Source organism: Pteropus alecto, unplaced genomic scaffold, assembly GCF_000325575.1.
Source record: "Pteropus alecto unplaced genomic scaffold, ASM32557v1 scaffold106, whole genome shotgun sequence".
Lineage (NCBI taxonomy): Eukaryota > Metazoa > Chordata > Mammalia > Chiroptera > Pteropodidae > Pteropus > Pteropus alecto.
Window position 1 is genome coordinate 9,715,210 of NW_006442103.1, and position 15,467 is coordinate 9,730,676.

At 39.3% G+C, this 15,467-nt stretch overlaps 2 protein-coding genes across 15 annotated transcripts in view; both read right to left on the minus strand.

Moving 5' to 3' along the window:
• The window catches only part of CLCC1 (chloride channel CLIC like 1), a 24,309-nt gene extending 13,070 nt beyond the window's left edge, over window positions 1–11,239 (minus strand). Inside the window, exons 1-3 of the mRNA XM_006919584.3 lie at window positions 11,104–11,239; window positions 1,524–1,664; window positions 1,032–1,133 (exon numbers count right to left, since the gene is read on the minus strand). Of these exons, the coding sequence (XP_006919646.1) occupies window positions 1,032–1,133; window positions 1,524–1,652 (231 nt within the window). The 5' untranslated portion in view covers window positions 1,653–1,664; window positions 11,104–11,239. The remainder of the gene's footprint in view (window positions 1–1,031; window positions 1,134–1,523; window positions 1,665–11,103) is intronic.
• Window positions 11,240–13,059: 1,820 nt separating this feature from the next.
• The window catches only part of WDR47 (WD repeat domain 47), a 47,734-nt gene continuing 45,326 nt past the window's right edge, over window positions 13,060–15,467 (minus strand). For all 14 annotated transcript variants that reach the window (XM_015595550.2, XM_015595549.2, XM_025052256.1 and 11 more), the window contains one exon: window positions 13,060–14,428. In XM_015595550.2, the coding sequence (XP_015451036.1) occupies window positions 14,286–14,428 (143 nt within the window). In that variant the 3' untranslated portion in view covers window positions 13,060–14,285. The remainder of the gene's footprint in view (window positions 14,429–15,467) is intronic.

Below are 15,467 nucleotides of genomic sequence, written 5' to 3' on the forward strand. Positions count from 1 at the left end.
CTACACTTGTGTCTCCTCCCTCAGCTACACAATTTGTCTTTTCTACCTTGGAAAAGTCTAATATTTTCCTCTTCTCAAACCCTTGTCACAGCCTCAGTCTGAACCCTCAGCATTTCTGGACCTCTGCCACCCCCATCTCCAACGCAGGCCCCCTCCAAACTGCCACCAGCTCAGCCGGCCTTCGTAATCAACAGAGGTTGCTTCTCACAGCGTAAGTTGAAACCCCTGAATGATCTTGACTTTTTTTCTCATAAACTACTTCAGCCACATAAATAAAAGGATTGAATAAATGAAGTAATAACTACTACAAACTACTTTATAATAACCCCTTATATCTGTAAGAGTAACTCTTCCGCTTATAAACTGGTAATAGGCACATTTCTTCACTTGCTACATTTGTCATGAGTCTCCTATGTCCCAATAGGTAATGGAAAATCAAGGAATCCTATCAATTGTCCCAAGAAATTTTCAGTCTGGTAAAGAAATAATTACGACATAGTGAGATAAACGTTATTACAGGAAAATAAAAGTACTATTTAAAAGAAAAACAAGACCAGAATAACTAAAGAGAAACCAAGACTACAGAGTAACTAAAAAAATAAGTTACTCCTGAGTAACATGAGTTTGACCTGTGCGGGTCCACTTATACGCAATATTTTTATACAGTATCGTAAATGTATTTTCTCTTCCTTATGATTTTCTTAATAATTTTCTTTTCTCTAGCTTACTTTATTGTAAGAATATAGTATATGATACATATAACATACAAAGTACGTGTTCATCAACTGCTTATGTTATCGTCAAGGCTTTCAGTCAACAGTAGGCTACTGGTTTTGGGGGAGTCAAAAGTTATACATGAATTTTCAACTGCGAAGGAGGTTGGAACCTTTAACCCCCCCAATGTTCAAGGGTCAACTGTATATATAAATTGTACACTACACAGAAACACAAATAATGTTAGCAAATGCAGGAAAATAGACAGCAATTTAACATACTGTAAATATAAAATTCATAAATGAAAGAAATCTAACCTTATGAGTTAAAGAATCAAGTCTGCTGTAACACTCTGACAATTCATCAGCCATTGGCAAGTCAGAACTGACCTCTTTTTTCTCTGATATGCCGTATTTCCCCTAAAGTAGAGAAAGGGTTTATTTATCAGTTGTAAAAATAATCTATGGTTAAGGAAGACTAAAATTTTGACTTCATTTTCTGACTTTGCTTGTTATAGTCTTCAACTGTACTGAACCACTGTAAAATAAAAAATCTCAAATTTATATACTAGTTAAGAACTAAAATCAAATTAGTTTGCTGCTTGATGAGCTTTACATTCAAATTCAAAACAGAAATAACCAGGTGAGGTTAAAATAATCTTAGACTAAGAGAGTCAGGAAAGATATTCTGCATGATTGTTAATCACAGATACATGACTCTCAGAGCTCTGTGTAAACGTTAACAAAAGTAGACTATTTCCATCATAGAACTGATAAGGTCTTACACACAAACGTGCATTTTTCTAATACCTGAGATTTTCTCATTGTCCCTGAAGCAGCATCATAGTTCAGCATGTCTGTGGGGTCGATCCAGTCATCATCATAAGCATAACTGGTTATCAGCCACAGACATTCACAAAGGAGCAGAGAACACAGCATCCTGCATGAAGGCTAAAAACAATTTTTAATAGATATAATATAATTATTTTTAGAAAAAACTAATTTGTAATAAAAACCATCTACTTTCTTCTAGTGCTAAGACAATGCTTTCTTTCTGAATAAAATAAAACTCAGTAAAAAGGTATTCACATATAAATACATACACACATATTCTCATTGAGACAAAACTAGGGATTTTCTATATGATTCGGCAATTCCATTCCTAGGTATGTACCCAGGAGAAATGAAAATATATGTTCACACAAAAACTTGTACACAAATGTTTATAGTTGCATGATTAAAAATAACCACAAAGTAGAAACAACTCAAATGTAAATGGATAAATAAAACATGGCATATCCATATAATGGAATATTATTAGGCAATCAGAATAAATGAAGTACTGATACATGCTACAATATGGATGAAGCTGGAAAACATTATGCTATGTGAAAGAAGTCAGTCTCCATAAACTGTATATTATGATTCCATTTATATGGCCAGAATAGGCAAATCTATAGAGACAGAAAGTAGATTAGTAGGTGCTTAGGGCTAAAGATACATTAAAAGACAGAAAGGTAGTAGTTAAATGGTACAGGGTTTCTTTTTGAGGTTATGAAAAATGATCTAAAATTGATTGTGGTAATGGTTCTATATACCTGTGAATATACTAAAAACTAATCAATTTAAATGGGTGAATTGTATAGCATGTAAATTATTTCTCAGAAATACTTAAAAAAATCTACAGGTATTTTAACCAAATTGTCCCCCACCTCTGATTTAACAAATGGGAAAAATAAAGGTGCAAATTAAGATTCAGACTTCCCATCAAGATGGTGGAGGTGAACACTGTGCTTGCCCGCTCCCATGATCATATCAAATCACAACTAAACTATAGAACCATCATTAAGAACCAACTGAAGTCTAGCTGAACAGAAGTCCAACAACTAAGGACATAGAGAAGAAGCCACATCAAGACTGGCAGGAGGGGTGAAGACATGGAACGGGCTAGTTCTACACTAGCATGGTGATTACTAATTGGGAGCGATATCTCAGCTGTGGAGGTTCCTACTCCACCCCGAGGAGAAAGGAGTCCCATACCAGGCACCCAGTCCAAAGTACCAGTGCCAGAAAGAGGAGTCCTTATAACAACTGGCTGTGAAAATCAGTGGGGATTATGTCCGAGAGAGAGCGCTGTTGGAGTCCCGGGCATCCTCATGAGGGGTCCGCACGTGGACTCACTCGCTCACACCTCACTCTGAGCTCCAATGCAGGGACTTATGGGAGAAACTGAATTGACTGGCTGCAGGGTAGGGGCTGGAGGGGCAGAGGGCAGGGCAGCTCTCTCCAGGGACTAAAGCACTAACAGACACCACTGCTCCTTTGTTGAGTCCTCCCCTCACCCAACCGGCAAACACAAGAGAGCACCAAATATGAACTCTCCATTAACCTGGCTAATGATCCCCAGCCCTGGTAATTTCCTGAGACCCCATCCAACTCATGCGCCCACCCGCACCACTTCTGGCAGCTTTTCCACACAAGCTGCCTATGTCAGTTTGTGCTGTGGACTGTTTCAAAATCTCTCAAAAGTCCACAAACCCCAAACAAGCAGCAGCTGGCTTCGAAGTTCCCTGTACCTCTCACTGAGCGGCCCCAAAGCCGGCACAAGTGGCGGAAGGCTTCAGCTCACATTGTGGTACCCATCAAAGGCTACCAAGCCCAGCACTAGCAGCAAGAAGCCACAGTTCACAGCATAGCCTCTCCCAAGCGCCTCCGAGCCCAGATCACTTTGTAGCTCCTTCTAGGTGGTCTTTAGGCAGGCACAAATGGTGGCTGACCTTGGCTTGCACCAGAGTCCCTCCCAAGAGCCTCCAGAACCAAAACACCAGTGGCCAACTTCAGACCACATCCAAACACCAAGCAACAAGCTCTACAAATGACAAATCCAAAGGGCACACTTGGCTGGCACTAGAGCCCTGCTAAAGCAACTCCCACTCCACGGGGTCAGCATCCACACAACGGCTTGTCCACTGTAGTCACAGTCAGTCGACTTGAGAATCAATCCCACCCACTGACATGGCAATAACAATCAAGGCTCAACTACAACAGCGGGGTATACACAACCCGTGAGGGATGATATATCCAATACACAGAAACAAACACAGGGAGTTGGCCAAAATGAGGAGACAAAGAAACATGTCCCAAATGAAAAACAGGTCAAAACTCCAGAAAAAGGACTAAACAAAACAGAAATAGGCAATCTACCAGATACGGAGCTCAAAACACTGGTTATAAGGATGCTCGATGAATTTAGGGGAAGAGTACATGAATTCAGTGAGAACCTCAGTAAAGGGTTAGAAAACATAAAAAAGAACCAGTCAGAAATGAGAATACGGCCACTGAAATGAAGACTATATCAGAAATAATCAACTGCAGATTAGATGAAGCAGAGGATCAAAATGGCAACATGGAAGACAAGGTAGCGGAAAACACCCAATCAATAGCAAAAAGAAAAAAGAATTTAAAAAATGAGCAGTTTAGGGGACCTGTGTTCATCACCACTAAATCAGTGTTATAAGAAATGCTAAAGGGACTTCTTTAAGTAGAAACGAAAAAATCAAAAATATGGGTAACAAAATACAGGAAAGGAAAAATTCTCACTGACAAAGACAAACACTTCACAAAAGCAGTGGATCAACCAACTACAAAGCTAGTACAAAGGTTAAAAGGCAAAAGCAGGAAGATCATGTGTAATTACAACAATAACTTAAAGGATGCACACAAAAGAAGTAAAAAACCATGAAAAAACGTGGAGGGGGTGAATAAAAATTGTAGTGATTTTAGAATGTGTTCAAACTTAAGCTCCAATCAAAAGACAGGGTGGCTGAATGGATTTTAAAAACAAGACCCGTAAATGTTACCTTCAGCATGAAAGACACACTCAGACTAAAGGTAAAGGGATGGAAAAAGATATTTTATGCAAAACAAAAACACAAAGCTGAGATAGTAATACTTATATCAGACTAAATAGACTTTGAAACAAGAGACAAAGAAGGGCATTTCATAATAAGGGGCTCAGTCCAACAAGAGGCTTTAACTCTCATAAACATCCATGTACCTAATGTAAGAACACCTAAACAAAGCAAATATCGGTGAGCATAAAGGGAGAAAGCGACAGTAATACAGTAATAGTGGGGGCTCTAATACCCCATGACATCTATGGACAGACTGTCCAGTCAGAAATTCAACAAGAAAACAGTGGCCTTAAATGACACATTAGACCAGAAAGACTTAATTGATACTCTTAGAACATTTCAACCAATACCAGCAGAATATACATTCTTTTCAAGAGCACATGGAATATTTTGCAGATAGACCACATGTCAGGCCACAAAAAAAGCTTCAATACACTTAAGAAGATTGAAATCATATCAGCACCTTCTCTGACCACAATAACATGAAATTAGAAATCAATTACAAGAACTGAGCAACACAGAAACACGTGGAGGCTAAATTACACGCTGCTAAACAATAAATGGGTTAATAAAGAGATCAGGGAAGAAATCAAAAGATACCTTGGGACAAATGAAAATGAAAACACAACCACCCAAATCTATAGGACATGACCAAATCAGTTCTAAAAGGGAAATTTACAGCAATACAGGCCTACCTAAAGAAACAAACAACTCATTAAGGGGGTGACTCCATAGTGTAGTGGTTAGCATGTCTGCTTTATATGCAGAACCCAGACTCCACCTGGGTTCCCACCCTAGGTGGAGTCACGGACCATACCCTGGGTGCAGCCAAGAGCGTGTGGGAGGAGACGCCTCACCTTCAGAGATCCAGTTCTTAAAGGGAAACTGCAACATCTATAGGTCAGGGGTGGAAGTGTGGGGGCGTAGGGGATTAAAGGGGTGGGGGGAACCTCATTAACCTAATACCTAAAGGAACTAGAAAAGGAAGAACAAAGTCCAGAGTAGAAGAAAGGAATAAAAGAGCAGAAATAAATGAAATGGAGTCTAAGCAAACAATAGAAAAGAGGAATGAAACCAAGAGCTAGTTCTTTGAAAACAACGAAGCTGAGAGATCTTTAGCAGATTCATCAAAAGAGAGAGGACCCAAATAATAAAATCAAAAATGAAAGAGAAGTGACAACTGACACCACAGAAATACAAAGGATTATAAGAAAACACTATGAACAATTATATGTCAACAAACTGGACAACTTGGAAGAAATGGATAAATTCCTAGAAACATACAAGACTGAATCAGCAAGAAACAGAAAATCAGAACAGACCAATAACTACTAAAGAGAAAGAATCAGTAATCAAAACTCCCAGTGCGCAAAAGTCCTGGACCAGATGGCTTCACAGGTAAATTTTACCAAACATTCAAAGAAGCATTAATACCTACACTTCTCAAACTATTCCAAAAAACTGAAGAGAAGGGAAGACTCTCAAACTCATTTTATGAGGCCAGTAGCACCCCGATACCAGAATCAGACAAAGACACAAGAAATTTAGAGGCCAATATCTGTGAGGAACACAGACAAAAGTTCTCAACTAAATATTAACAAACAGAATTCAGCAATACATTAAAAGGACCATACAACACGGTCAAGTGGGATTTATTCTCGGGATAATCAATGTGATACATTACATAAAAATCATATTATCCTATCCACAGATGCAGAAAGAACATTTGACAAAATCCAGCATCTATTTATGATAAAAACACTCAGCAAAGTGGGAACAGAAGGATAATATCTCAGGATACTAAAGGCCATATATGACACTCACAGCTAACATCATATTCAACAATGAAAAGCTGAAATCTTTTGAAGATAAGGGACAAGACAAGGCTGTCCACTTTCACCTCTTTTATTCAACATAGTACTGGATGTCCTAGCCACAGCAATCATGAAATAAAAGGCGTCCGAACTGGAGAGGAAGAAGTAAAACTGACATTATTTGCAGATGACATGATACTATTATAGAGAGCCTTGAAGAGTTCACCAGAAAACTATCAGAGCTGATGAATTCAGTAATAGCAGGATACAAAATTAATATTCAGAAACTGGTTGCATTTGTATCAATAATGAAATCTTATTGGTTATGTCATAGAAATGAAGAGAGATGAAGAAAACAATCCCATTTATAACTGCATCAAAAATAATTAAATACCTAGGAATAAATTTAACCAAGGAGGTAAATGACCTGTATTCAGAAAACTATAAGACACTGAAGAAAGAAACTGAAAGAGATACAAATAAATGAGAGGCTATACCATGCTCATGGATAGGAAGAATTAACATCGGTAAAATGTCCATACTACCCAAAGCAATCTATAGATTCAATGCAATTCCTATCAAAATACCAATGCCATTTTTCACAGAACTAGAACAAGTAATCCTAAAATTTATAGAGAATCACATATAGACATATGGAAAGATGCTCCACATCACTAATCATCAGAGAAATGCATATCATAATGAGACATCACCTCACACCTGTAAGAATGGCTATCATCAATACGTCCACAAACAACAAGTTCTGGTGAGGGTGTGGAGTAAAGGGAACTCTCATGCACTGTTGGTGGGACTGTAAATTGGTGAAGACGCTATGGAAAACAGTATGGAGATTCCTCAAAAAATAAAAAATAGAACTACCTTAGGACTCACTAATTCTACTTCTGGGTATTTAACTGAAGAAATCCAAAACACCAATTAGAAAAATCATATGCACCTGTCTGTGCACTGAAGCATTATTTACAATAGTCATGATATGGAAGCAACCTAAGTGCCCATGATAGACAAGTGGATAAAGAAGATGTGGTACATATAATGGACTGTTATTCAGCCATAAAAAAGGAAATCGTGCCATTTGTGAAAACGTGGATGGACCTAGAGAGTATTATGCTAAGTGAAATAAGTCAGACAGAGAAAGACAAATATCATACAATTTCACTTATATACTGAATCTAAAAAAGAAAATAAAATAGAAACAAACTCACAGATACAGAGAACAAATTGATGGTTGCTAGATGGGAGTGGGGTTGGGGGAAATGAGTGAAAAAGGGAAGGGATTAAGAAGTACAAATTTCCAGTTATAGAAAGTCACAGGGATGTTAAGTACAGCATAAGGAATATAGTCAATAATGTTGTAATGACAATGTATGGTGTCAGATGGCTACTAGATTTATCAAGGTGATCACTTCAGAAGTTATAGAAATGTCCAATCACTATGTTGTACAACTGAAACTAATATCATATGCAAATTGAAAAATTTAAAACAATTTTAAATTAAGATTCAAATGAGGTGATTAAACTCTCAAACCAGAGAAAATAACCTGCTTCATCTAAGCCTCGGCATAACACTGTCAAATTGTTTCCATACTTAATACCTCCTATTCAACACTGTCTGATACAGTAGCCAGCAGCCCCAGGTGGCTATTTAAATTAAGTGATATAAAACATACTGTTCTTCATTTACACTAGCAGCTTTTCAACTGTTAGTGGCTACCGTATAAGACAGTGCAGATATTGAAGACTTCCATCGCCGCAGCAAGTTCTGTTGGATAGCCTGTCTGATACCTACCACAGATAAGGATCAGGTAAAGGAATTCAAAGACGAGAAAGCCCTAGGCCCTGCCCATAAATGGCTTACAGTCTAGTTGTAAGGATAAAATTAATACCTGGCTACATTAAACACCACTCCTCAGCATTCCCACTCTTTATTCTTCTAGCACGACAGTGAAAATAGCCACTTATTGGTCTGTCTCTTTCATTAACACAGAAGCTCTTAAGCCTGAGTGTGCATTAGAATCACCTGGGGGCTCCTAAAACTCCCAACCTTGTGGCTACATCCCAGACCAATTATGTCAGAATCTTTATGGGTGGGACCCAGGCACCTGGATTTTTAAAGCTCCCCAGGTGGTTCCAACATGCAGCTAAAGTAGCAAATTGCTGCCCTGGAACATGAACTTTTCCAGGAAAAGTGACATCTTATTCCATCTGAATTCACTCTCCCTCTTGCTCCTGCGTGTCTCCAAGCCCAACACCTACCCAGAAAGACATTCAGTAAATGCTGGTTAAGCAAATGATCAACGCCATAGCAGGGATTCAAAGGGCTGGAGAGGGTCTAAGGACAAAGGCACAACTCAATGGGAGAAAGTGGAAAGGTTTCATGGATGAAGGGGCATGGGAAATGGATTCTGAAGTATGGGTAAAATTCTAAGAATGCGAGATAAGGGAGGCAGAGCAGTGTGTATGCTTCAGACACTAACTAGGGGGGTGTGCAGGGGGACGCAGCGATGGAGAGGTAGGCTGGGATGCACTGCCAACGTGAAAAGCTTATGACTACATCTGCTTTCATGTATGATGGCACCTAGATTGAGGGAAGATGAAACTAGCATTGTGTACAGAATGCAGAAAAAAACTTAAGTTTAGAGAGTCCAACAGGAGACTGGAGCAGAAAAAGGATGTTGGCCTGAAAGAGCGGGAGCAATGAAAACAGAAACACATGTGACATGTTTTGAAGATTAATTCTATAGACCTCAGCAACTGAGTGCACAGAGAAGAACAATGGCAAACATGACTCCAAGATTTCAAGGCCAACCAACAAAAATGGTGATATCATTAACTTCAAAAAGAAATGCAGAATGAGAATATGTTTTTGTTTGTTTGTTTGTTTGTTTTGGCGGGGGGAAGTTCAGCACTCATTTATTCAACGTTTACGAAATACCTACTGGACTAGGCACTGTCTTAAGTGACAGGGATACCAGGAAACCAGACCAGCCAGCTCTTCTAAGAACCTCGTAGGTACAAAGGGAGTGTCTGAACTGAGCAGAGGCTCCGAGAAGATGACAGAATATGCAGTCGAGGCTGCAGGAAAGGCTTTTCATAAGCTACAAGGTTTTACACTACTGAGGAGGGGTGAAAAAAATCACTGTTCTAAAGCACAAAGAAGAACAGCTGACAGAGTTCATGTTATTTTGTGACAAGAGAATGGAGAAATAGTCACTAGAAAGCCAGGAGCGTCACTCAGTGGGGGGAGGTTGGAAATTTGGGGGAAAAAACAGCACTTCTGGGCATTACATTAAGGGAGATGACTCAAAAGCCTGTCAAGTAGCTGAGTTTTGACTATGACATTGCCCCGCCCCACCCAAAGTCATGCTATTGGCAACCATGTTACTTTCTCCAAGAATGATCAGCAGGTGAAGAGCTTTATCCTGGGCTAGGGATCAGCAATGTGAAAATGATGGAAGAACAGGTGAGGCAGATTAGTGGAATCAGCAGCAAATTCAGGACCTCCTGCCAAATCCCAATGGTCATTGATTTAAGGCAGGAATTCCTTACGAAATCTTACAATTGATTTCACATTTCTTCCAAACAGAGCTACATCTAAACCTGCTGGGGACTTTGTTAAAAAACAGGTTCTGATTAAGTCTGAAGTGGGTCTGAGAATCTACTTTTCTAACAAGCTCCTAGTGATGGCTGAGATGCTGGCCCACAGAACACTGAGCAGCAAAGTGTTAGGAAAAGCAAACACCCTGTGCTGGTTTAGTTTAGTGGTGGCACTTGTGATTCTACTTGTTAGTAATAGTCTCTCTCCCCATTATCATTTTTTAAAATCTGCATCAGGCTTTAACACTCATATCAATACTAGAATATGTAAGAGCTAGTATTTTATTAATCTGTACCAATCACTGCCAGCTACGGAGTGGAAATCAGCACAAAAGGAAAGTATCTGATTTCAATGAATTTCCACGTTTAATGAGAAAGACAAAGCTAACTTGAAGAGTCAAATTTTGTATTAACCTAGAAGTAGCATGGCATAAAAAAGTCAGGGGGTTGCAGTTTAGTTCCCGTGGGTATGCTTAGTTTCACGGAGATGTGTCTTTCCAGCTTGCATTGCATTTCTAACAAGCTCCCAGGTGCTGATGAGGCTGAAGCGACTCTGGGGACCACGCTTTCATCACCACTGACACAGAGAAACCCTGAACTGCTTTTCACCACCCAAATGTGCATCTCTAATTTTTTACATTCAAATTAGATTTCGGAGTTTTTAAAAATTAACTACAACCAAATCCGAGCTCTTCTGCTAATGGTATTTGTTCAAATGATGCTTAAAGTTTTCAGAGTTAACGGAAACCAACAAAATCCAACGTTTGTTCGGGTCCGCTTGCACTTGCTTTGCTGCTCTTCCCTAGGCCGCTCTTTGAACCGTATAACGCAAAAGCAACCTCCCAGCAACCAGAGATAAGGCGGCCCACTGGCCGGGGAGATAAGTGAGCAGGTCGCTCGCCTATCCCGATAAACGCAGCGCTCCGAAGTCCCCCGCAGGCCCGGGAGAGCGCGGCCCCTGCCCCGGGGAGCACCCCCGGCCTCCCCGCCGCCCGCGGGACCCGCCTGGGCCCGACCCGCACTCCCGCACAGGCACACCGCACTCACGTCCACAGTGGTCCGCCGGCTTCTCCAGGACAGCAACACCTGCCCCGGGCGGCGGGAGAAGGCGGCGGGCCCGGCTGCAGCGCTCAGCGGACTGCGGGCGCCTGGCGCGTCTGCATCGACGTGCTCGGCCCGCAGCTGTGCGTCGCTCCAGGGCGCGCAGCTGATTGGCCCGCCGAGGGGGCGGGGCCAGCCTCTACCTGCTTGTTGTAGGCCGTGGTTTTTTTTATTTCCATCGGCAGAACTCTGCAAATGAAAACTTACACAGAAGCCAAATGTATAAAACAAATACGACGCATATTTTTTAGTCTTGATTTATTTTATAAGGTCGAATGTGTAACAGTTACAGCAAAACCGAAACCTATTTTGAGCATATTTTTAAAGGGGTATACTGAATGAAAATGATAGTGGGGAGGGATTGTTTTTTGTCTTAAACTGCTGGTCTTGCAATCTCAGGAAACTCCAAAGAGAAAATGATGAGTTTTACACACTAGAAGGAAATGAGAGATGTACACAGGTTATTGGCAACAAATTTTAAAGTGACTTAAAATTTGGTGGTATAAATTGTGTGCATGTTGCTTGTTACAGTTTTTAAAAATTAAAATACACCTGACATAAAATTTACAATCTTAATCAGTTTTAAGTGTATAGGTCAGTGTCAGTAAGTACATTCACATTGTTGTGCAACCATCACCACCATCCATCTTCATAACTCTTTTCACCCTGTAAAACTGAAACTGTATCCATTAAACAACTCATCATTTCCTCCCTCCCCGGAGTCCCTGGCAAGCGCCATGCCACTTTGTATCTCTATGAATTTGAAAACTCTAGGACCTTCATATAGGTGGAATCATAGAGTATTTTTGTCTTTTTGTGGCTGGCTTTACTTAGCATATCCTCAAGGATCTTCTGAGTTATAATGTGTCAAAATTTTCTTCCTTTTTAAAGGCTGGATAATATTCCATTGTATCGTATACCAGTTTATTTATTTATCCATTGATGGACGCCTGGGTTGCCTGCACCTTTTAGCTATTTTAATGTTGCTATGAACATGAGTTTACAACATCTCGAGACTCTGCTTCCAATTCTTTTTGGTATATACCAGAAATGGGATTACTGGATCATATGGTAGTCGTTTTTAATTTTTTGCATAACCACCATACTGTTTTCCACAGTGGCTGCACCATTTTACATTCCCACTAATAGTGCACAAGAGTTCCAATTTCTCCACATCCTTGCCCACACTTGTTTATTTTTGATAGTGGCCATCCTAATGGGTGTGAAATGGTATCTCAGTGTGGTTTTTATTTGCATTTCCTTAATGATCAGTGATGTTGAGGATCTTTTCATGTGCTTACTGGCCATTCATCTATCTTCTTTAGAGAAATGTCTATTCAAGTCATCTGCTCATTTTTTAATCAGGTTTTTTTGGAGGGTGTTGTTGAGTTGTATATTTTTATATATTATGAGTATTAATCCTTTATCAGATATATGATTTGCAAATATTTAATACCATTTCATGGGTTGCCCTTTCAGTGTGTGAAATTAAGCATGAAAGTAAACTAAAGAGGAGACTGCAGCCTATTTTTAGCAGAGCCCTCTGCATGTCTGAGAGGTAGGAACACTGTGTACCTACTGAATATCCACAAGCTAATTAGATTTCATTTCTTTCTAAAGCACTCGATTTAACATATTTATAGTCTGATGGAATTTAAATATTTTTCCAGGCTTTTATTAATCAAATTTCACAATATATTCTTTAGATGTTGAATAAAAGAGATAGGAGGCACAGAGAGTTAGGCAGCCGCCAAGGGTTTAAAAAGTAAGTAGAAGAACTTTAGAAAGAAACTTAAGAAACTGATTGTGGGGTTCATCCATGGGATCACACTACTTCCAAGTAAACCAGAAAAAAAATAACACTCACAGCTGAAAGCCACAGACAATAAGGAACAGAAGAAGTTTTATGTGTCAAGAGGTCTTTATTGAAATAATAGCACAGTTACACTTCTAATACCCTTTCCACTTGTATACAACAGTTTAAAATTGCTTGCAACATACAGTGCACAGACAGTTCAATAATTAGAACCAACTCAACTGCAATTTGAAATAAATAAAATAGCCTATTTAATAATTTAAAGTAAAATTACTATACAATATGAAAATAAAGATACATAAATGTTAGTATCTACAATGCCGTAGAAATAAAATCATTATTTTGCATTACACAAAACAGTGCAAGAAAAAAAATCCAAATAAGCTTTTGGAGTGCAAAGTTTAAATTTTCCATTTTTAAATTATCATGCAGACATAGCATTTCAAGCCATGCTATAGTCTATGGCAAAGTTTTCATTTTTTAGAGAAAAAATGCTAGCCAGTAAATTTACTGTACCATCAAGTGTTGTATCACACAATGCTGCTGCTCTGCTTCTACAGTGCAGTTTAGAAGGGAGGTGTCTTGTTGCATTCAAAAAACTGAAATTAACAAGTTTCCGAAGCAAACACATTTACCTTTTAAGTCTGAAACAAAATAATGTGACAAAATAGTAATTATATCCCTGGGTTTAAGAAAAAAAGGAAAGGTCTATACCACATAATGAACTAAGAAGCAGTTTCCCATCCATCTTTAAACACCGTAATGATCCTTAGTGAAAATAACCATGTAACTTTTGAGAGACATAAAATTCTGACCTCTAGCTGACAAGTGATATAATATCATGGGGTTGTGAGAAAAGCAAAAGTAATTTCTGAACACCTATGTTTAATCTGTGTAGAACTTGGTTGCGTTACATGTAATAATATGCTTAAAGTATAGTTAAATTTCAATGTGTATTGTATATAAAACTGTTATTTAGGCAAAGACCAAGGAATGCATTTAATACTAAACCGTAAACACATCATCCACCGTGACTTGGAGTGCACAATGACAACGTAAGAGCTCTTCTGCAGACTTTGGCAACAAGACTACATACAGCAGGTCACAGCAGCATGAGCTCACATGGAAGACTGAAAGCACTGCAGAGCAACACCACCCAACAGCTCCTACCAACGGGGTACACAGTAACAAGGGGCCTCCTCGTGCTAAGCCACTTTCCTGGTCAGTCTATGTTCTTCAAATTTGAAATTTTCATAACTCAGTAGTCTTAAGCCTCCGTGCCTTCACTGCATAGATCGACGTTGGGTGTACTCTATCCACTGTAAGTCCAGAGGGTTACAGTTCTGTCTGCAGAGGATGACAGGAAGGAAAGATCCTGGGTGTGCCATCTGCACTGAATCACTTTATCCTTGTGCTCTCCCACCACCATGATAGGAAGCTGTTTGGTGAGGTCTCCTAAATTAACAAAGAAGAGAGAGATTGATTTATAATACAAAATGAGTATAGGCATAGATTTCACAGACTACCTATTACTTTAAAACATTACAGTGTAAAAAAGCCTAAACTATATTAATACATTAACAAATTTAAACCGGGATAAATGGCTAATTACCTTAGTAGTTTTTGGTAACATACACAAAGTAACATTTGTCACAGCTGCCACAGTAACATTTGAAATTCACGAAACTTGATTTCTCCTTGACTTTAGTGCCACTATATCTTGGTCTCCTTTGCCGGTTTCCCTTCTCTTCCTGACTTAAAGTCTGGTGAATCCCAGGAGTCAGCCTTAGGATTTCTTGTTCCCTTTCTCTCTCACTTCCTAGGAAATTTCATCTAGTATCATGGTACCATGCTATTTAGATATTACAATTCACACACATTTCATCTGCAACCTCAACTTCTCACCTAAGTTCTAGACTAGTATCCAAATAGCTATTTAACTCCTCACTTGATTGCTTCTCAGTCATCTTAAATGTAACTTGTTTAAAACAAAGTCTTGATTTCTTGCCTACACCTGTTCCTCCCCAACCTATCTTCCTCATCTCAATTAATGGCAGCATCCAGTTGCTCGTGCCCAAAACCTAGAAATCAGCATTGATTCCTTTCTTCTCTCACTTCCCAAATTTAATACAAACAAATTAAAATACGTCCCAAATTCAGTTGCTTCTTACCACCTCCTCATCTACCACTAGTCCAAGCCACCATCATCTCTCACCTGACTTTTGCAATAACCTCCTCATTGATATTGATATTTATAATCCATTCTCCCCACAAAACTCAAAATTATCTTTTAAAAATGTAATTCAGATCATAGCACTTCCTGTTTTAAATCTTCCAGGGGACTCCCATTATGTTTTTTTAAAATACTATAAACCCCTGCCTCTGATATATCCTCCTCTCTCTCTCTCCCTTGGTTCCCTTGCCACACTGGCTTCTTGCAGTGTCATGAACATGCCAAATTCATTCCTGCCTCAGGACCCTGCACCTAGGGTCC